We start from the raw sequence: 21304 nt of genomic DNA, 5'->3' as shown, positions 1-21304 counted from the left end.
CGCATTGTTTTTTGTGTGTGCTTGTGGCAAAGTGCCAATAAATGAATCGTGTGCAAATAAATCGAATTTCGGGAAATTGATTTTGCCAACTACCTACTAATGACCGAAACTCTCATACCGACAGATGTGTTCGATGTGGTGGCCGGCGACACTGGCCCCCAGCTGCAGGCCTTTCGCAGCAGTAACCCGTTCGATGACGCCTATCAGGCACCAGCGATGCCCAAACAGCAACGGCAGGAGCAGGAGCAGGATGCCCATCAGTTGCCAATGCAACTGTTGCGGCGAGCCAGCGAAACAGTGACCGCCAGCATACTTGCCGATTTGGAGCCCGAAAAGGAGCATCTGTTGGGGGAATGTGCTGGCATTGGGTCGAACAGGGAGCGTCCCCAGCCACCGCCACGCAGCCATGGCCAGTCAACATTCAAGGGGCAGCAAATCTCAGTCCCCATGCTGGCAGACGGTGAGTGATACATCTAATTGTGCCTTGTGTGTGCAGGGCGGGGAGGGAGGTAGTAGGAAGCTCGTATGGGATTGTCGTCATGGAGAGCAACGACGATTTTGGTGCTCGAGCAGAGCAAAAATATTTGCAACGGAAATTCTTTTCGTTTTCCGCACAGACACAAGAGCCCAAGGAGGATGACAGGACCAGAGAGAGAGAGAGTGAGAGAGAGAGAGAGAGTGAAAGAGAGAGACATTCAAATGAACATACTTTCCGCACAACGTCAACGCTTTTGTTGGCCAACCAAGCGAAGTGGGTCTGAAGAGAGAGCGCAGACAAAAGGCACATTGCACACATGAAGAAGATGTGCATGCGAGTATGCAGATGTAGATACAGATACAGTTATATATATATACTATATACATATATATATGTATGTATCAGCATATATTCATAGTTTGCTTATTCAAAGTTTTTGTTTCACTCCGCAGTCTGCGCTTGAATTTGTGCAAACAGCGCTGGCAAGTTGGAGGACAGGCAGGCGGCAGGAGGAGGAGAAGCGTGCCGCATGCTGTGTCTAAAGTCGAATCACAGTCCCGGCTCAGAGCTGCCATGAGCTGATTGAGGCATTTCGATTTTAAGTGAACTCCAGATACTGCAAAGAGCATTCTGCTGGGATGCTTGTAAGAGCCATAGATACTCCCAGAGAGAGATACTCCACGCTTGGCAGCCGTATACGTAATATTTCCGTATATTGACGCCAGAATGTCTGGAATTGGCATGGCTGCCTGTCCCGGCTCATTCGCATGCACTTTCTTGGGCTGTCATTGGCACTGCCACAGCCACAGCCACATCCCTTGGCTACCAGCAGCATGCATTCAAGGCCCCAATGTGCCCACTGGGTGCCCAGCCCATGTGAGCCTCCCAATGCTCATGGCCGCCTGGACTAGTGCACTCCAAGCTCTGGCTACTTTCTGTGTGTTTATTTGTCAGTTGGCCCTTCTCTTTCGCCTGTTTTGGCAGGTGGTCGGTCGCGGCTTGTTTTTCAACGAATCCAACAGCTATTATTGTTGAAATGCTCATGCAGTTGCGATTGTTTTGCATCTGTCCGTGTCCGGGTAAAAACTTTTACCAGTGCCATTTCGGCGCTGTGCTTTTTGGACTATTGTGGCAGGGTTAACACTGCCTGCCAGCAATGGAATATTTCACACGAATAATGAGCTGTTTTAGTTGCGCACAAATGCCCACAATCAGACAAACTAACACGAAAGTCCCGGACTCACTCTGGGCACCGCTGATGCCGATGCTGATGCTGGTCCTGGCTCTGTCCCACAGGCATTCCATTCGGAAAAGTATGTTTCCATGAATATGCATTAGTCGGGGAGCTCATTTCCTGTGCATTCAGTTCGAGTTTTGCGCCACCCCACACCATCCCATCCCGCAACTGATTCTGCTCGAAAAAAGTCATATTTAAATAGATTCTCGCTGCAGGCCACAAAAGGGGGCCACCTACATAGCTAATGCCAGCTCGTTTATATTAAATAAATTCCATTTAAATGCTGCGTTTCAGGCAATCTCTCAAGCTCAATCTTAAATGGATGTATACCCCGATCTCCTACCTCCTACCTCCTGCCGCCTGCTTGCCTGCTGCCTCTGGTCGTCTGTCACTTTGGCGACGTTTCTGTTAACTAAAGCCAACATGATATACGCTTTGCACACACACAAACATTCTCGACTATTGATAAATGCAAGGCATGTGCCTGGTCTGTACCGGTGGAGAGTATTGTATGGGTACGGTACTGCGCTCAGGTCGGTTTATTACGTATACGCAGTGTATGACATTTATAAATGCCAACGTTGTGGCTGTTGTTGTTGTTGCTGGATGCTGCGCTGTGACTGAGCATAATGACTGCCAAATGAATGGGAAAATTTTCAACTTACATACCCATAGCCGTGTACACTGCACAGTGTAGACGCCCCTGACTTTTGTGGCACAGATGTGTGTGTGTGTGTGTGTGTGTGAGAGACTCTCCTTTCGACGCCATGTGCATTGACGTTGATGCGTTTTGCCCCACAGCATTTCGCTTTGACTTGCTGTATGCTGTACGCTGTATGCTGCACTTGCACTTGTCACGCAAACCGTTGACTGAGTTTTGAGTGCCACAGCTAATTTCTAAACTACGCTTAATCGAGCGCTTTCCCCATCGTTGTACCCAGTCTGTGTGTCTGTGTGTGTGTGTGTGTGTGTGTGTGGCATATCATCTTTGACTGTGTTTTTTCTTTTGCTGTTTCTATGTTTTTCTGCGAGTGACTGCCGAGTACTTTGTTTATTTGGTTTTTGCATTTGCAATCTGTCCTTTTATTTGCTTAGCTGTGAATGGGCTTTGGGGCTGACCTGTTTCTATTTCTATCTATTTTTTTTTTCCGTTGCGTTCTGTCTCTGCAAGCTTGAAGCCTGGAGCCAAGAAGCTGACAGTTTCCACTGATTTGCTGTTGACGTTGCAATATACTCGCATGAGCACTAAATTAGATGCGAATCGCTGAAGCGTGAGTTCATCTCTTGGCGGGAATGCAATGTGCTGGTGGTGGTGCTGCTGCTGCTGCTGCTGGGATGCTCGATGGAAGCCATCAGTGCTCTGTACATACAATATATTCTGCGTAAAGAAATTACATATTTTTGTTGTTGTTGTTGAATGTGCTTCCACGCACTGGTTAACAGGCAAGTTGCAGGTACATAAGAGGATGCAACAGGAATCCTTCTGTGCACACATTCAGAATACGACAACGACGACTCCGACTCCGACAGACGGCAAGGTGGGTGCGTTCCAGAAAGTATGATGGGGTGGTGGCATAGTTAAAAGGTGGCACGCTTAAGTAAACATAAACAAAATAAATGTATGTTAGGTACGGGGTAAAAAAGAGTGAATTGATATATGTATGCTGCAGACACGGACACGGACACAACACACTCAGACAAGAGTCCTGGAACTTGAAACTCTTTAGCAAAACACACACACAGCGAGCAGGGAGGATACCCAGCAGCAGTCATCATCATCATCAGCATCAGCATCCACATTATCGTCGTCGTCCTGTGCAATTTACCGTTTAAACATATTGAAAAAAGGGATCTGTAAATAATGAATAGTTGAATAACTCATATAAATCACTTGAAGTAGTTATGAGGGCGCCCACCCCAGGAAGTACTGCCAGATAGTTGCACTGGAGCAGCAGTGAATGAATCAGTAAAATATATAAAACAAATTTATGACACTTTTTGCAGTTTCCACTCCATGCCCGACTCTCCCCGTAAAAACAATTCTAATAATGAAAAGTGACAAAAAAAAAACGGGAAGATAAAGAAGAAGAAAGAGCAAAATCTTTCAACAACTTCAACAAGAACAATAAATTTTCCATTAGATCTTTAAGAAGTTTGCACCGATGTCGCTCTCTCTATCTCTCTTTTTCTCTCGGGTGAGATTTTCCAAACTTGTTTGGGTTTTTGCCTTAGCCCTGAATCCCGGTGCCTGTGTCCTGTGGCCTGTGGCAAAAGTGTTTGCCTTGATTCCAATTAACACCTCAGATGTGTACGCAACTCATTGTCCACGATGCAAAGGCGAGTGCAACGATGCTGCCAGACTTTGGTACGCTCGGGCATATGACAAGCGAATGACAAAAACTTTTACAGTCGCCCGGAAATGCACTCGTCGCCATCTCCGGGGCAGCGTGAGAGCGGAGTGTCTGTTTTTTGTGCGTCAGTTGCAGTGCCAGTCGTCGTCGTCGTCGTCGTCGTTGTCGTTGTCGTATAATTTGTGTGGAAAGTTTCGCCAGCAATTGAAAAGCGAAATTCTGTGCATCGCATCTATGGCGCGCTGGCTTTAAAAAACTTTTGCATTATTTTCGTGCCTGGTCACTTGAAAGTTGCTGAAAATATGACAAGATAAAATTCCGAAAAGTGGCACGGGGCAACTGCGCAAAAGCTCAACGATAGCCCCCGCTCAATTGGCAACAATGGGCGTGAACGAAAGTCTCAAGAAATATACGCCCCCCCCTGCCTGGTCAATGGTGGGAGAGGTGTGGTGTCCCTCTTCTGCCCAAAGGTAATAATCAATGGGGCGAGCTGCAGGCCCAGGCCCCGACCGTGGTCTTTGGAGTGCAAAGAAAGCCTTAATGACCCGCCCAACTTGCAGTTGAAGTTGGCTCAACATTTTCTGTGCTGTCTTTTTGTTGTCCTGCCACTGCCGAGTGCAGGGCATGAATATGAAATATCACAGAGAATTGCTGCCCCTGCCCCTGCCCCTGCCACTCCCCCCCATTCAGCACTCTACCAGTGGCTCTCCAGCCACTTGATTGCAGCCGAAAGTCCTGTCTTACAATACCTTTACTGTGCTGCGCTGCGCTCGCTCTCTCTCTGCTCGCTATCTCTGCTGACACCTTTGCACAATTTATGCATAATTTTTTTCCCATGCCTGACGAAAAAAAAATGAAGAAAAAAGAACTACAACATTTCGGTGTGGGAAGAACTTTTAAATGAGGCACATAATTCAAAAAAATGGTGCAGGGGGGCGATGTGCTATCATTCCCTTAGCTTTGCTTTGCTGCCATTTCCCATCTTCCATTTCCCATTACCCATTTGAGTGCCATCCTGAGGCCATGCCGCTAGACAGTTTGTTATTGCGAAGATATTTTAAATTAATTAGCTAAACTTAAATATTTGCCCATTGCTCAAACGCGAACTTCTCATTGAACTTGCAATAGGCTCGAAGCCACAACTGAACCGCTGCTGAACGCAACTGAACTGAAATGGCAAATATTTACCGAGCGTACATAAGTTTCTTTGTTGATTATTGGGGTGGGGGGCTAATTAATTGATAAGCAAACGCTCGTAATCATAATTATGCTCGAGGCTAAGAGGCTTGTTAACGGCGGGTAGGGGTAGGGGAGTGGCAGTGCACTTCTCTTAAATGTTAATCGATGTTCTAACTCTGTTTAATGTTTACTAACTTGATTGCATGCCCAGTGCTCTCCCTATTAGCAGCAGGCAACTCTTTCAATGTCACGCTGCTGTTAATTCCATTGTTTTTTTTCCTGTTAATAATCCCATATTTTTCACAGCTCTCACTCTCACTCTCGGCGCGCGCTCTCTCGCCCGTTGTCTTCCAATTTGTTTGCTAATTTTAAAATATTAAACAAATATTTTATGTATCTCTCTCTCTCAGAGACTGAGTGTCTGTATGTTTTTTTTATTAGCATAAGATAAAATATATATGTATATACGGCACAGACTTCATATACGAGATGTGCGATGCTTTCCATGAAAATTATAGTAGGAACCAGTGGAGAAGTCAGGTGTCAGCCGGCATCGAATGCGATTAGTTATCATTTGGCCTTTAATTCAATCGGTTCGGTTGGGCTTCTCCCTGCATAGAATTTACTACGTAATGTTCCATGGAAATTGTTAATTTTTGTGCTGGTTAAAAACTCATTTATTCATAGAAAATTGTACAGGTGAGTGTTCGCTTCGGTGGGGGTGCGGAGTGGAGGGTAGCCGACAACAAATTGACTTAGCTTCATTCAACATTTCGGCAAAATCTATTAAAAATAATTGTGTGTGTTTAACGCATAATGGGGAAAAAATGTATAACACAGAGTGCACAAGATTATTAAAAAAGTTCAGATTGCTGGTTATTATTATTTTGTTTTAAAAATTTGTTTATTTAATATTTTATATTCAGTTAGTTTAACGGTGGCATTTACCCATTCCATGGCTGATTATAATTTATTTTTAATGTAATTATAAATTAATTTTAAACTAAATTGTGTGCTGAACTAGCTGGGCAGCAGCAGAGGGCTTTTGTCTTTGTCTACCGAAATTGTTTGCTGGGTAATTGCTTGTTGTGGTTCGCTTTTGTCGGTACGGCTGTTGCTGCCTCTTTCTCTCTCTCTCCCTCTGAGTTTTTATTAGTTTCCTATTGCTCTCGCTGGATGACAGCAGTGGTGGAAATACTAACTAGAGATCAGCTGTGGTTGTAGTTAGGAAATATATGAATAAATCTAAGGTCAACAATGGAATGGAAAGACTAAGGGAGCCAATCTCTCGCGTGGGATGGAAAGAGCTGAATTTATGTGTGGATTTTAGAGCAGAGTTATACTATGTTAATGTTCTCTCCCGCTGAATGATTGGTGTTGGATAACCCCAGAAGATCAGCTGTGGATAGCCACCTGTGCGTATGAGTGATATCTGACTAAGTGCAGTGCCCATGCTGGAATCGATCTCTGAGATAGTTATCTATGCATGGATCCATGTTTTCATCTGCTAAGATAAATCAATGCTGATGGAATATTTACAGAGAATTAAATTGATTTCCTATAAAGTGAGCAAAAAAAAATATAACCTTCTGCTGATTGATTCAATTCAATACATTAAATCCATTTTGGGATATACATATCTTGATTAAGAGACCCCCCTTTTTGGGATTATGACACCCCATCTCCCATTTCATTTCGTGTGCGTATGAAAAGGTCGCATGATAGCCTGAAGACTCAGCGGCGACACGTGATCCAGGGGATACAGATACGCAAACAGACTGCCAGATTGTCACACGGTGTCGAACTGGAGCTCGAATTGGCGCTAAATATTTGCGGACAATTAACACGTAGCAGCGCCCCGGCAGTTGGGTGACAAATGCCAAATGACAAGCAGATTGTCTTCTAAAATCAAATACAAATACGAGTCAATGGTGTCGAGGAAATACAAAAAAAAAAAATGTAACAGAATCCAAAATCAAATCAACTGCTGATTGCATAGCCTACACACACACACACACACACACACATACACATACACAGACACAGACACAAATAGACACACAGTCACAGTCTTGCATAATAATTGTGAGAATTGAGATTGAAAAATTGTCGTTATTAGAGCAGCGCTTCATATGCAAAATAGGAGGAGCCACAGAAGTCTCCCATCCAATTAGCACGGCTGGAAGTCAGTCAATTGGCCGGAATGGTTCGACAGGCTGTCGACAGGCGGACCGGCATTAAGTGCGCTAATTATAAATGGAAATATTTATGTATTTCTTAGGCTCCTGGCAGACCTCCCACCCTGTCCTGCACCCTGTTCCGAGTGCAAAAGTGTGAAGTTGTCGCGGCAACAATAAGGGCAATTATGGCGCAGACTCGCAGAGGCTGTGGCCCCAGAGTCAGTGCCAGAGCCAGAGCCAGTGCCAGAGCCAACTCGACACACCTGTCGACTGGCAGGCTTTGTCGTGGCCTGGCGAAAACAATTTCCTTGCCGCCAGCAGGGTTATCATCATCCTTGCATCGTTGCTCTGCTGTCGTCGTTGCATCCACCACTCTTTTGAGGGTCTCCGTGGCGCTGGAGCTGGTGCTGGTGCTGGCGCTGGGGCTGGGGCTGGGGCGCAATCAACGCTTGTCAATCTTTGTTGCAATCTTCATTTTGCCATCGTCGACACCACCTTGAGTAGTACGTAGTACGGGTATTACAGGTAGTACGTAGTACGTTGTATGAAAGCCGCACTCGGCTGCACTTTGCAATTTAAACGTGCCGACTGCCGACTGCCAACTGCCGAGATGCCAGCACCGTTGACGTGGGGGCTCTTCTGCACCGGTTTTTACTTATGCATGAGCTGCAGAAATGAATGCAAAATGGGTTAAATGCAGCTTGTTAGCGCTTCCATTCGATGGTTTTGTTCGCTTCGGTTCGGTTCCCCATGCTCCATGCCCCATGCCCCATGCCCCACACACACATTGTGCACTCTGCAGCTGTCCTGCAGCGGCGGCTCTGACGTTGACATATCTATTAAAACATTTAAATCTGTTTGCCACTTACAGCTAAGCGCAGCAGACAGCAACAAAAGCAGCAGCAGCAGCAGAAAGGCTGACAACATGACACAGGATCAAGGCAGAAACGGCAATGGCAATGGCAGCGGCAACGGCAACTCTGTGCCACAGGACACACAGAGTGGCAACACTCCCCCCGCGCTGCATACGAAATTAGACATACAAAAATTCCCGGAAGACTACAACAAAGCGCAGACGGATGGCAATGGAGTTGGTGTCGGTGTCGGTGCGGGTGGAGCGGCTGGCGATGCCACACAAAACGCTGCAACAATAATTTTAACGCCGACATCATTAAATTTAACAACAAATACAACACAAAATGTTGCCGGTAACAATGCGGGAGCCCTGCCCATTCCTAGTGGCGTCGGCGGCGGAGGCGGCGGAGAAGGCCAGAGCGAGGAATACAAAGGACCCAAGTGGTAAGTGAAATGCTCATGTGGCCCGGATTCCGGACTCCTGCACCATTGTGCGGATCCATGCTTAACCCTTTGAATGCACTTCCGGCGGGACAGGCAGTGCCAGGCCGCGTCGCGCCGCCATTCACACTTGCATTGCACGCGTTTTTCGCATATCCGGTCTTTGCTTTGCTTTACTGTGCCTTGCTTTGCATTTGGTTTTCTATTTCTATTTCTTTTATGCGCTAACAATGGTGCTCATGGTTGCTGCTGCCGCTGCTGCTGCCACACTAGGCACCCGCGCGTGCATCCGCCTGGCTGTGGATTCGCGACTGGGTCCCAATTCCCGGGTCGTCGTCGCCGTCGTCGTCTAGTCGCAGTCAAGCCTGATTTCTTTTTTTGTATTTTTGTTGTCTCCTTTTTGGCAGTGACACTTACTTTAATAGCTGGCGAAATGCCTTGCTGGCTGCCGGCATTTATTCTCGATGTTGTTCTCCGTGCGGGGTGCAGACAACGGCACAACGTGGCGTATGAGTTACTGCTGTGTAGCTGCTGTTGCTGGGTTATGGTGTTGTGTTTAACACAATTTGTGTGGCCTGGCCCCCGGGGGGGTTTGTTCTATTGTGGCGAGGCTGTGTGGCTTTAGCTCTCCGTTTACTTGGATACTTTCAAGAGCAGGGCAAAGAAACTGTAGGCATTGTTGATTGTCTGCAGAGGGAACACACACAAAAGTTAGCAATGGAGTGGCAGAGTGGCACAGTGGCAGAGTGCAGGCTGATATTCTCCCCTGTCTCACCTTCACGAATATGGGCAGACCAATTTCAAAGAAGACTCCGGCTCGCACCTTGACGGGTCGCTTAAGGAACTCCATGTAGCAGTTGAGCAGCTTGCGCGTGGGCACCGAATACTCCAGCCAATTGGTGTGGAACACGCTGTTGGTCAGGGCGCTGGCATGAAAGGTCAGCTCGTTGCCGTAGTAGCAGGGCAGGAATATCTGGAAAATCATCACGGCCACAAACTGCAGTGTGGTGAGAAAGAGACCCGGCTGCTCCCTGAAGCTCATGTGGACCAGCCGATAGGCGCTGAAGCAGATGATGAAGGCGCTAAACACCACCTGAGCGAGGACATAGGGCGAGACGAGCACCTCGCACTGCTGCGTCAGGCGACGCACACGCGTGTGCAGCCGGAAAATGGCACGCAGCTGGGCAGCGGCTACCTGCTCGGGGGCCTGCTGCAGCGCCCTCAGGCGCAGGTTCATCACCCGATAGAGCAGGGCGATCTGGAACATGAAGTAGCAGCCCATGGTGTCCAGCAGGATGTTGGACAAACAGCACAGCGTCATGGCAATCACATTGTAGCCCCAGGCATAGTAGTAGCGTTTCGGGGTGCGCCACTCAAAGGGCACATAGTAGCCGAAGGGCAGCTCGTACTCCTCCTGAACGAGCACGCTGGAATAGCCCATCGAAGCCACAAATAGACTGCCCCCGATGTAGACGTAGAAGATGCGCTTGAAGTGCATCTGCTGGCGATGCCAGAACTCCAGTTCCTCGCGACTGCGTAGCTTATAGGCGGGATCTTGCTCCAGTTCGTGAATGAACTGTGAGACCTGCTCTCGCCGGTACCAAATGTTGATGAGCTTGGTGACCAGAGCCAGCTCCGTCACCGACATGTACAGCACCTGGCCAGCCTGCTCGAAATCGGCTGAGGTGAGTGCCTCCAGCCACATGAGCGCAATGTAGGTGAATGTCAGCGGCAGATGCAGCACGAATGGATAAATGCGTTTCATCCGTGCCCAGAGGTCGGTTCCATTCTCGTCTTGCCACTTAAGCAGACCCGCCCAGCGCTGGACCGTAATCAGAAATCGAACTGCAGCTAAACGATCCGTGGACTCCATTTTCAGTGATTTAAATAATTTTAAAATGGAAAAACGAATGACTTTTGGCTGCCTTTATAGACTTTTGGCCTTCCAAAACGGTCACCCTTTCACGTAATTCCGAACTAGGGTTGTATTCTTGATTCGTTTGCCGCTGGAGCACACTTTTTCGATTCTAGTTCGCATTTAAATTGTACAAATAAAGCCCAAAGAAGGTGGCTGGAATCCATTGAATGATTTATTTTTACTTAATTTATCATTGAATCGAGTGGAACTGGTTCTGCTCCAATGATGTTCCAGCCCTGATTCGTTTAGTTAATTAGCCAAAATATTTATACACATCTAAGGCAAAAGCAATTACAATAATTATCCCACTGACATAATGGGGAGCCATTGATTGTCTGTGTCTCCTACAAAATGTATCAGTCACGCAATGCCGGACAAGAGTGGGTGGAGTACAGACAGACTTGAGTTGAGGAGACATCCTGCTGCTGCTGCTACTTGAAATTTTCAGTTCATCAAAGGCTGTCAGGAAGTTCATGTGCCCTTTGACCGAATATCTTGACAAATGTTCTGAATTAAAAATAATGAAATATTTTTATTGAATCTATGTACGATATTATTTAATTGAATGTTTATTTATTACTTGATTGGCAGCTCTCTGCCCGATCTTTGCTAATTTCTGTTGTTGCTGCTTTTTGCGGACTGCTTTTGTTTTCTGCCCTTACTGCTTGCTTCTCTGCTGGACTGCTTGTGTACTGTTGATCTGCTGCTAATCTCGTTCTTCTGTTACTGCTGTTACTCCTTCTCTGCTGTTCTGATTGTTGTTTTACTGTTCCACTGTTAATCGCTTTTAATATTATTATTTTTAGAAAAATTCGTTATAGCCATTTCCAAAGTCGTAACCTTCAGTCTAGCTATAGAATCTGTTGGTCTGTCGTGGCTTTCGAAATATATCTAAGTAAATCTCCGTTCAAAATTTGCCATTATTTACTCTAAAGGCCAAGAATTATTTAAATTAAAAGTAACATTTATTTTCTCTTAATATTCTTTATTGCAACTCGTAACACCTTTTATTCAAATTATGTTAAATATTCATCATTCATCTCATTTGGAGACATTCAGCAGGAGGGCAAAGAAACTGTAGGCATTGTTGATGGTCTGCAAAAGAGAAGGAAAATCAATTAGTTTACTATATTGTGGTGCACCTCCTAAAACAGATAAAAACCTTTACGAAAATTGGCAAACCAACTGCAAAAAAGTTGCCCGCTTTGATGGCAACAGGCCGCTTCAGGTGTTCCATGTATCCATTGAGCAGCCTGCGGAGTGTGGGCCGGCTGTGGAGCCAGTTGGTGTGGTAGACCTCGTTGGTGAGCTGATGGGCATAGACTGTGATCTCGTTGCCGTAGAAGCAGGGCAGATAGATTTGAAGTATCATTACGCTGACAAATTGCAGCATGGCTATGAACTGGCCGGGATTGGCGCGGATACCCACATGCTGGAGACGATAGCCGCTGAAGCAGATGATCAGCGCACTCAGAATGATCTGCGAGAGAATGTACGGCGACACAATTGTCTGGCAGGTGTGGGTCAATCTGCAAAGGAAGGAGGAGTAGCAATAAAATATTTATTATATATTTATTATGAGAATCTTCGAACCTGCGCACACTGTGATGCATCCTGAAGATCTGACGCAACTCCTGGCCAAAGTAGCCTTCATCCGACGTATCCTTTAGAGATCTCAATCGCATGCCCAGCACTCGATACAGCAGGGAGATGTGGAACAGGAAATAGCAGCCCAGCGTGTCCAGTGTAATGTTCGAGATGCAGGTCAGCGTCATGCCCGCCATATCGTAGCCATAGGCCAGCCAATAGCCACGCTCGTTGCGCCAGTCAAAGGGCACGTAGTAGGCGAATGGCAGCTCGTAGTCCTGCACAAAGAGCACTCCAGTGCAGCCGCTGTAGACGACGCCCAGGCTGATCAGTATATAGATGTAGAAGAACCACTTGAAGTAGCGCTGCTCCCGTTGCCAGAGCTCCAGCTCTGCCTGGGATCGCAGCTGAAGCTCCGGCGCCTGCTGGAACTCGTGCATCAGCCGCCAGGCAGCCGAGCGATGATGCCAAATGCTGAGTATCTTGATGACCAGCGCCATCTCCGTGATGGACATGTATAGCACCTGGCCCGCCTGCTCGAGATTGCTCGAGACGAAGGCCTCCAGCCACATGAGTCCGATAAAGGTGAAGGTTATGGGCAGATGCAGCAGAAAGCGATAGTTTCGCTTCACAAAGCTCCATACAGTCCACCGCTCCCCCTCTGATAAGGACCAGGGCCAGAGGCCAAAGAGTCGCATGACCTGCAGAATCAGGTGCATGGACGAAATACTATCCTGGTGGCTGTCCATTTGGTTAGCGTTTGTCGGCAGTTGCTAAAGTCTGGGGGGGTTTTATAGTGCCCAAGGAGCACGGCAATTAGCAGCAATTATATTTACATAATTTACCTGAGAAACAGAGACACACGAAACTCCCGCACGGTTGGTTTTCCTTTCCCTTCTTCAGTATATTCTGAGCGCTCAAACGGAGTAGTTTTAACCCTTTTCGAGGAACTTCCTGTTGGCCATGCAGCCTGCGCTCAGTGTACACAGAGAGCAGCATTGTCTCTTGATAGATGATGAGTTCTCATGAGAGATATTGACATGACCAGGTATGTCCAAAATATATAGCCTGTGTTCTTCTGCTCAACGTCCTGCAGATTCCAGACCTCCTCTGCGTTAACGATTAAATTGCATAAAGAAACTCCAGTAGCGACGATTCTCTTCACATTGTGGAGCTACTAGTTCTTATCTCCCGTTGGCCGAATAGTTGTTTCCACTTAATAAAAAAATGGCGCAAAAAAAAAAGAATTCTCAATGTTCTTTAGTTCGTGACATTCAAAATGCAAGCATGAATATTCATGCTTATGCATGCCGATCCGCACGCTGAGAGCAGTTTCGGTCGGCACAGAAATGCACACAGCAGATAATGTACACAGCGAGAGCGAGCTTAGAAATAGACAGAGAGAGAGCTCGCTTCGATAGGGAGAGCGCTCGCTTTTTAGGGCAAGCAAGCAAGTGCAGAGCTTTATTAAGCAGGTAGGCGGCTGAAGGCAAGCAGCTTTTAGGTTTCGGCTGCGCACAAATATTTTTGTATGCACTTTGAGGTTGGGTCCGAAGAATGCGGAGCCAAGCTGGACATGGCATGGTCTTCGTTTTTGACTATCATTAAACTCGTTATTGAATTAACCATTTTGATGCGTTGCTTGCAGGTGGCGTCACATTGTGCTGCATTGGTCGCTGATTTCGGAGCATGTCGCCCTGCTGGTCATCTTTCTGGGCATCTGGGCGATGGCCTGGATTCTGCTGCGGGAATTCTCCGAGCCACAGACCGTCATCATGCGCATTGCATTCCTATTTGTGGGCGCCCAGATATCCGGCATTCTGGTGACATTTGTGCACTTGCCCGACATGCTGGGCATGCTCTTCTTTGGCGTGCTCTACGCCAATTTGGGGCTGGCCAATTTCGAAGGCTATCAGGGATTTGAACTGTTTCTGAGGTAAGAGTGCGCTGCGGTGCGGGCTAAGAGGGCAGTTCCCAATCGAAATGTGTCTAAACTTCTAACAGGGAAATGGCTCTGATCAATATCATGCTGCTGGCTGGCCTCGGACTGGACGGGGATGCGTTTAAGCGCCTGTGGTTTATGATTCTCCGCCTAACGCTGCTGCCCACAATTGCCGAGGTGGCGGCCATCGCCGGACTGGCTTACCTCACCCTTTCGATGCCCTGGCTCTGGGGCATTACTTTGGGGTGAGTGTTTGGGGTTTTGGGTTGTCTCTGGCTTGGGTTGATTGATTGGCTATCAATGTGCATTGCGTAATCCCCACAGTTTGGTCATCACCGCCATATCACCGAATGTGGTGGTCACCGTTATGCTCAAGCTGAAGGAGGATCGTCTGGGACTGAACAGTGGCATACACACCCTCATCTACGCGATGACCACATGCAACGATGTGGTGTCCATCTTCATGTTCGGCGTAATAATCAGCGTCATCTTCTCCACAAGTGCGTTGTGCCACACAGCTCGAGTGTCTGTCTGCCTGTCTACGGATGAGAAATAAATACTTTTGCTTTTGCTTACAGCCTCGCTCACCCAGCAAGTGCTGCAAGGACCCATTGGCATTGGAATTGGACTCGTTTTTGGTTATCTCTATGGCATGATGCTCCAGTTCTTGCCGTCTCGCAACGCGGTAAGCCCTGTCCATACCAGACAAAAGGCATAGACGTAGACGTACACGTATACGGCAGACGTGGTAGCGCACTCTTTTGGAGTCCGTGGAGGCGGCTGCACTTAAAATGCACATTCAGTGAACACTTAGACACTCAATCAGCGCATTTAATGATGCAAAACGCGCACAAGCACCGATGGGATTGGGCAGGCAGTGGGTGCCATATGCACCCAGTAGAAGATTTTCTCTCTCTCTCTCTCTGTCTTGTGTGTGTGTGTGTGTGGGTGCATTTTGCATAAAAAGACACTTACATGCAAAGCGGCAACGACGACGACGACGACGAGGACGGAGCTGGCGACATTTGCGACGACAGTTACTGCCAGCATCTATGTGAAGTTATGCTGGGGACATTGTGGCAGCCACAGCCGCAGCCACAGCCAGTGCCACAAAACTCATTGCCGCAACTTACACCGCTAATGGCGCGCATAATCAAACGCCATGGGTGGTGCCACCAAATGCAGAGACACACACACACACACACACACACCACATAGACCTCTCATAACTTTTGTTTTCTGTAACGCGCGGGCTGGCTCGCCTTTGCCTTTGCTTTTGCCATCGTTGTCGTCGTCGTCGTCAAGTGGCATCCGCAGCCACGCGGCGCTGCAGTTTGTACAAAAATTTCACGCTGTGCGACGTTGAAGTCGCTGCATCCTTATATCCTTGCATATTTTACACACACACACACACACACACATAGAGCTACAGGCTATTCACAGTTCACAGTGCGCATCAGTGGGGGTTGGGGGATGAGGGACTCGCCCTGTGTATGTGTGTGTGTGTTGGTGACTGTCATCAGGCCTCGGTTTTTGGTCTCAGCATCTTCTCGCGTGTCATTGGTGCTGCTTTTATTTTATTATGATTACGCAGTCTCTTGTAATTTCCACTGTCACCTTTCCACGCTTCGCATTTTACGCTTTTCTTTTGCGTTGACATTTTTTTTTTGTTCAATACGACATTCGGGGGCAAACGTCGCCAACTCCTTGGTGTAGAGAGAAAACTGCACTTATTATATACTAGAAAAATTAAAAGTTCAAGCGCTGGAGAGGAAAGGAAAGTCGCATTTTTGCTTCGCCTTCGCCTTCGCTTATCGAGTGTCCGGCCAGGCAGGTCGCCTGGTCGCCTAACGAAGCGCAATTGAATGCAATTTCATTCGATTTGAGCGAAAATGCAGCTTAAACCTTCTAAATCTGTGGACAAAGGAGTAAAGGAAAATTGAATTGCAGCGATTTGCGGTGGCTGCCAAAGTGAGTGCTCCGAAAGGGGGGTTGGGGGGCAAGGGAAAGCCAGCAAAGGACGAGAAGCCACATCAGCAGCAGCACCAGCAGCTGCAAAATTAAAAGATTTCAATCAGTTTCAACACCTGTCCAGAAAACCAACAAGCTGCACGTCTGCAACGACTAAAAACGAGTAAAATATACAAAATATAAGACAGAACAGAGAGAGAAAAGATAGCTTTGTTGGAGGCGAGGTTTATCAGATCAAAATCGTTGTTCAGGCCATTTAGCTACAAGTTTTTCAAGTTCCTAACTAAAAAATTTAGCATGCAAGCAAAAGCCAAAAGAACATCAAAACGAACAAAACGAACAGAACGGTGGAAAACGGGGAAAGGAAAATGTGAAGAAGAGAGAGAATTCTTTTTTTGTTTCGATACGTTGCGTATACGCATCCTGACCACACGGCGCACTGTCCATCAAAGCAGAAACAGCTCAAACAATGGGGAAAATGGAGGTGGGGTTGTGTGGTAGAGGAAAAACAGTTTCCATCAGAGTTTTGTAAAGTGATTTGGGTTTTTTCTTTGTTGTTGTTGTTGTTGTTGTTGCCTGCCTAACTCAACCATTTTCCCATCCACTCTTTTCACATCTGTCTTTTGATTCATCCCTTGCAGACATACGCAAATGGTCTCCGCTTCGTGCTGACCATCTTGGGCGGCACCATCGCCGTGATGGGCAGCCGCGTCATTGGCTATACGTCGGCCGGTGCCCTGGGATGTGTAACGACTGCCTTTATTGCGAGAATTGGCTGGAGGCGGGAGGAGAGCAAGCTGACACCGCAGCAACTGCAGGCACATCAGATTGTAAGTTGAAAAAAGGGGACGGTGGGATGGGACTGTGACTAGCTTTTTTTTTGATGCTCTTGAGAGTGTTTTTGGTCGAGCCTTTGCGTAACTGAGTGCTTTGGGGGCATGGCCATATGGACCCACCTGTTATTTTTTCGCTTTGCCTTTTTGAAAAATGTAGCATGCAATTTCGTGCCATTTTTTATATGATTCGTACGCCTACGAAGGAGCAACACAGCAACGGCAACAGCAATGGACAGGAAACAGCAACATCAGCCTCCATTTGGGTGTGTGTGGAGACTGGTGGTGACTTTTGCTAGGTAATTTGTGACATCACGTCCTTGTGCCATGTCAGAGCTGGATGTTAGTTCTCGATTTGTTTTCTTTTGAAACCGTTTGGCTAATACCTTTAGCCCAGCTGTTGTTGTTGCTATGCTTCATTTTTATTTCTGTTACTGCACTTGACTTACAAGTTAAAGTTTTTCCAAGAGTTTTCCTATGCTGCTGCCTGGCCAGCCAATGGCTTTTAATTGCCTCCTTACGGGAAGGAAACGACATAAGCAGCAGTCCTAATTGAATGCCAATTGGGAATATATTGATCTAATCAGAATTTATGAACTTTATCTCATGCTCTCTCTCTCTCTCTTTCTTTCCTTCTCTTTTTCTGTTTTTCTGTTTCTTTTGCTGCAGGCCAGTGTCCCCAAGCGTCTGGATCTGCTGTGGAAGTTCCTCAAGCCCGTCTCGTTCGCACTCATTGGCAAGGAAATTAATTTCAGTGTGCTGCAGGGCCATGTAATCGGTTATGGGGCATTGCTGGTGCTGGTCGGAAGTTTGGTAATTAAAACGGTCGCCCGCCGGTGGCCCTGCCGGTGGCTCTGCGGATGGGGAATGCAACAATGTTCTCCGTTCTCCGTTCTCCGTTCGCCGTTCGCCTTGCCACTTATTTAATTTCTTTTCGGCTCTCACTCAGCTTGTGCAGGGAATAGTACACTACTCGGCTGTGTGACGGTCCCCGCGGTCCCAGTGGTGGTGTGTGGCAAGGGGTACGAAACGTACAGCGGTGAGGTGAACCGAAATGAAAATGTTCGGGCACCGCAATGCAAATGTTACCTGCACACAACAGAAAAGAAAGAAAAAAAAAAACAGAGCACGGAGAACGGAGCAGGGAGAACGAACGAAAAAAAAAAATGACTGAGAGAACTGAGAGAAACGACTAACCAGAGATGACCCTTTTCTTGTTCTCGTTTGCAGTTTCGCTTGGGTTTTGCATATTTATCCACATATGGCGGAAATCTGTCGAGAAAGGAACGTGCCTACATTACAATTTCCGGTTTTCCCAAAGCAACTGTCCAAGTAAGTTTCCCGTTCCGCGTGTCATGTTGCTGCGGTTTGGTCCCCAGTCCCCCCAGCTCGACCTCTGCCCTTCTGCGCGTCTCCTGAATTGGTGGGAACTTTTTATTTCCGCCCCTTCGTTCAGTGCGCCCGTTGCCTGGCCATCCCAGCACCGCCCTGCTGGGGGGCTTTGTCTCTGTTTTCGACCAAAATGCTTAAGTTATACACGAATTCGCAGGTCGTCTACGTCGAGGACTATGTCTACTCTCTCATCTCTCTCGCCCGGCTGCAGTTGGCATGGAAGCCTTTTGTTTGCAGTTTAACCGCAAACGGACATTTTGTTTATGTCGCCTGGCCAATGCGTGTGTGTGGCTGTGTGTGTTGCATCTGTGTCTGTGGTTGTCTGAAATTTAAATGTTCCGCTGGCTTACTAAGCCGCCTGCTGCTGTTGCTATTACTGCTGCTGTTGCATGTGTCTTATTTTGAGTTTTCGGGCCAAAGCCAACATGTGGCATGTGGCACTGTCGCTCGCTGGCTGCCTGCTCAACTTTTGCCCTAATATGCGGTCCGGCGGCGGCCACATATTTCACTGTCCACCTCCGTTTTCCTTTTTTTGTTGTTGTTGTTGGCTTGCTGTTTTACTGATTTAATTAAAATTTTACAGCAAAACCGTATTTAATCTGCTTGACGCTGCGCTGTGCTCATATCACTCATACGCAGCGGCTGCCTGTTCTTAATTTGAGCCATCTAATCAGTGTGCCCTTCCTTTCTCCCTCTCTCGCCCTCTCTTTCTCTGTTTCTGTCTATCCTCCAGGCGGCACTGGGTCCCGTGGCACTGGATCTGGCACGTGCTGCCAGCGTGGCCAACGAAGCGCAGCTGGCCCTGGCGGGCAATGTGCTCATCATCTCAGTGCTGGCGATTATATTCACGGCGCCACTGGGCGCCATTCTCATGCTGCGGCTAGCTCCGCACTGGCTCAAACATGGCGATGCAGTGGATGAGGCCACCGATGCCTCCCCCACTCCAACTACAATTGTGCCCGAAGCTCCCTCAAACGCATACAAAAGGGCATAGACGGAGCTGCTGCTGTTGCTGTTGCTGCTGCGGGGTAACGATCTTGCCCTGCATTTGGATGCCATTAGGCTTAACTCTCTCACTTAACCAGAACTCCTCCAGCTAAAAGTTTTTAATCCAACTGTGTCGATGGTTGTACTTACATAACCTACCTACCCCTACCTACCTACCTACCCCTAGCCTGTGTAGTACTTATACTTATGTGCGTGTACTTATGTTGTTGCCATACAGAGTGCAAATGAAAATAAAACTAAATGCGAAAAGTTACAGCGAAATATCCTTAAGCTACGGCCGCTTCGTGCACCCTGGATCCAGATTCGAGGTAAGTTTTTCAATTCGTTTTCAATCTAAGCAGTACACACGGAGAACCTTTTTTTTATTGGCCTAATTTCCCAGTTATTTGCGCACTGGGTCCCCAAAAACTTGCCCTGAATTAACAAAAGTTGAGCCCCTAATCCCGGCGGACTAACACGGCGGCACCCACCCGGCAGCCCTAGCGAACTTTTGAAAAGTGGCCAAAGACTTTATTGTTTTTCTCACTCAGCGTCTTTAGCTGTGCCTCAAAAGAAAAGCTTTTTCGGCACCTAATTATGACTGGAATCTATGTTAATCCCGAAACTGAAGCCGCTGCTAATTGATTTTCTAATTAATTTTAAGGGATTTAAATGGTTTGCCGGAGTCTTTACTCGTGTTTTTGCCCATCATGTCAAATCAATCCGAATTAATGATTGACAATTGAAACAGCTGCTATGGGGCGGGAGCGGGGCGGGGGCAGAGGCTCAAAGACTTTCATCTGAGTTGGTCAAGTAAATGAAATGAACCCAAAATGATTTCGTTATTTTCAAAGAACTGTGCCGGCCCCCCCACTGTACCCCACTGTCCCACGCCTTTTTACGCCTGCTGCCTTTGTGGCAGGAACATTTGGCCCAGAGCATCAGCAAACAGCAGAAAAAAAAAAACACACACACACACACACAAAAAGCCGAGTGGAGAAAACATGAAATAATGGCCAAGAGAAGAATGCCATTTAATTGAAAAGTGATTGTGAGGCCACATCCACATCCACATCCAAAGACTCTGGCTCTGACTCTGCCTGTGCCTGTGCCGTGGGGCAATTGCCATCTTCTTTGCTTTTGTCGCCAGGCAGATGGGCAGATGCACCATTTGCAATGCAAACGGCTTAGAATGAACTTGGCTCAGTGCTGGCGGGCTGTCCTGTGTCCTGTGTCCGCTTTTGATGATTTTGTTTTTGCTGTGGCCGTTGCCGTTGCCGCTCGCATGACGTCCGACGCTAGTGGTAGTTGGTCGTCGGGGCTTCATCTGTGGCCTGGTTGAGTGAATGCTGAAAGGAATCAAATTAAAAGACGGCAAAGAAAAAAAGATGAGAAAAAACGACAGAATCGAGAGGGAAAAAAACTTATCATTTTTTTTGTTGTATTCCGTGCAGCTGCGCATATTTTTAAACTGGAAATTCTCTGGCTCTCTCTCTCTCTCTCTCTCTCCCGTCTCTATCTCTCTTAGAACATTTCTGTTCGCTGCTGGCATTGGTCGCCTTTGTGTGGCATGGCAAAAGAGTTGAGAAAATTGAAGGTAAATTAGTGTTATTAAAATTGCTGCACAAAAATAATTGTGCAACTAAATGAACATTTTTTTAATGAAAATTCTTTGGTTTCCTGGTACCTGGTGACTGCTGCCTGTTGCCTGGTGCCTGTTGCCTGGTGCCTGTTGCCTGTTGCCTGGTCTCTGGCCCTGCCTTATCTCTTTGTTATTTGTTGCATTGTTTTTCGCAGTTGATGTCCGTGCAATTAGCATAATGAAACTAGGTTCCAGCCATGCACCCAATGACAGTGCTACGCCAAAAGATTTACACAGCAAACAAAAAAAATGGAACTTCTGGCCCCGGCCAACACTCAAGGGAATTGGCTATTTACTTTTCATAATTGAAG

At 47.2% G+C, this 21304-nt stretch overlaps 3 protein-coding genes across 4 annotated transcripts; 1 reads left to right on the top strand and 2 right to left on the bottom strand.

The window, feature by feature from the left end:
• The first annotated feature begins 336 nt into the window (after nt 1–336).
• On the top strand, nt 337–19616 carry LOC111079247 (sodium/hydrogen exchanger 9B1). Of its 2 annotated transcripts, none has more exons than XM_022374360.2 (10): nt 337–460; nt 8297–8724; nt 13875–14162; nt 14231–14413; nt 14493–14668; nt 14747–14853; nt 16781–16969; nt 17642–17785; nt 18203–18304; nt 19098–19616. In XM_022374360.2, the coding sequence occupies exons 1-10, from the start codon at nt 407–409 to the stop codon at nt 19356–19358; spliced, it is 1932 nt and encodes a 643-aa protein (XP_022230052.2). In that variant the 5' UTR covers nt 337–406; the 3' UTR covers nt 19359–19616. The 2 variants fall into 2 exon arrangements, with proteins under 2 accessions (XP_022230052.2, XP_022230053.2); XM_022374361.2 differs by lacking the exon at nt 337–460 and adding an exon at nt 5787–5944.
• Nucleotides 9355–10594, bottom strand: LOC111079248 (odorant receptor 94b). The gene is made up of 2 exons (XM_022374362.2): nt 9497–10594; nt 9355–9408 (listed from the first exon to the last, which is right to left on the bottom strand). The coding sequence occupies exons 1-2, from the start codon at nt 10592–10594 to the stop codon at nt 9355–9357; spliced, it is 1152 nt and encodes a 383-aa protein (XP_022230054.2).
• LOC111079253 (odorant receptor 94a) lies at nt 11681–12975 on the bottom strand. The gene is made up of 3 exons (XM_022374367.2): nt 12233–12975; nt 11802–12168; nt 11681–11734 (listed from the first exon to the last, which is right to left on the bottom strand). Exons 1-3 carry the CDS (start codon nt 12973–12975, stop codon nt 11681–11683), a joined length of 1164 nt encoding a protein of 387 aa, XP_022230059.2.
• Nucleotides 19617–21304: the final 1688 nt, after the last annotated feature.

This window comes from Drosophila obscura, unplaced genomic scaffold (assembly GCF_018151105.1).
Source record: "Drosophila obscura isolate BZ-5 IFL unplaced genomic scaffold, ASM1815110v1 contig_150, whole genome shotgun sequence".
NCBI classification, from domain to species: domain Eukaryota; kingdom Metazoa; phylum Arthropoda; class Insecta; order Diptera; family Drosophilidae; genus Drosophila; species Drosophila obscura.
The sequence above is the reverse complement of the archived record's forward strand: the minus strand, read 5'-3'. Positions and strand labels throughout refer to the sequence as shown.

Bases quoted from the DNA above. Each gene is read 5' to 3' on its own strand.
- LOC111079247 (XM_022374360.2), top strand. From the start codon at position 407: ATGGCCAGTCAACATTCAAGGGGCAGCAAATCTCAGTCCCCATGCTGG. The intron at 14,163-14,230 runs GTAAGAGTGCGC...AACTTCTAACAG, and splicing joins GGATTTGAACTGTTTCTGAG to GGAAATGGCTCTGATCAATA. The intron at 17,786-18,202 runs GTAATTAAAACG...TCTCGTTTGCAG, and splicing joins TGGTGCTGGTCGGAAGTTTG to TTTCGCTTGGGTTTTGCATA.
- LOC111079248 (XM_022374362.2), bottom strand. From the start codon at position 10,594: ATGGAGTCCACGGATCGTTTAGCTGCAGTTCGATTTCTGATTACGGTC. The intron at 9,409-9,496 runs GTGAGACAGGGG...TTCCCTCTGCAG, and splicing joins GTCTGCCCATATTCGTGAAG to ACAATCAACAATGCCTACAG.
- LOC111079253 (XM_022374367.2), bottom strand. From the start codon at position 12,975: ATGGACAGCCACCAGGATAGTATTTCGTCCATGCACCTGATTCTGCAG. The intron at 12,169-12,232 runs GTTCGAAGATTC...CTTCCTTTGCAG, and splicing joins ATGCATCACAGTGTGCGCAG to ATTGACCCACACCTGCCAGA. The intron at 11,735-11,801 runs GTTTTTATCTGT...TCTCTTTTGCAG, and splicing joins GTTTGCCAATTTTCGTAAAG to ACCATCAACAATGCCTACAG.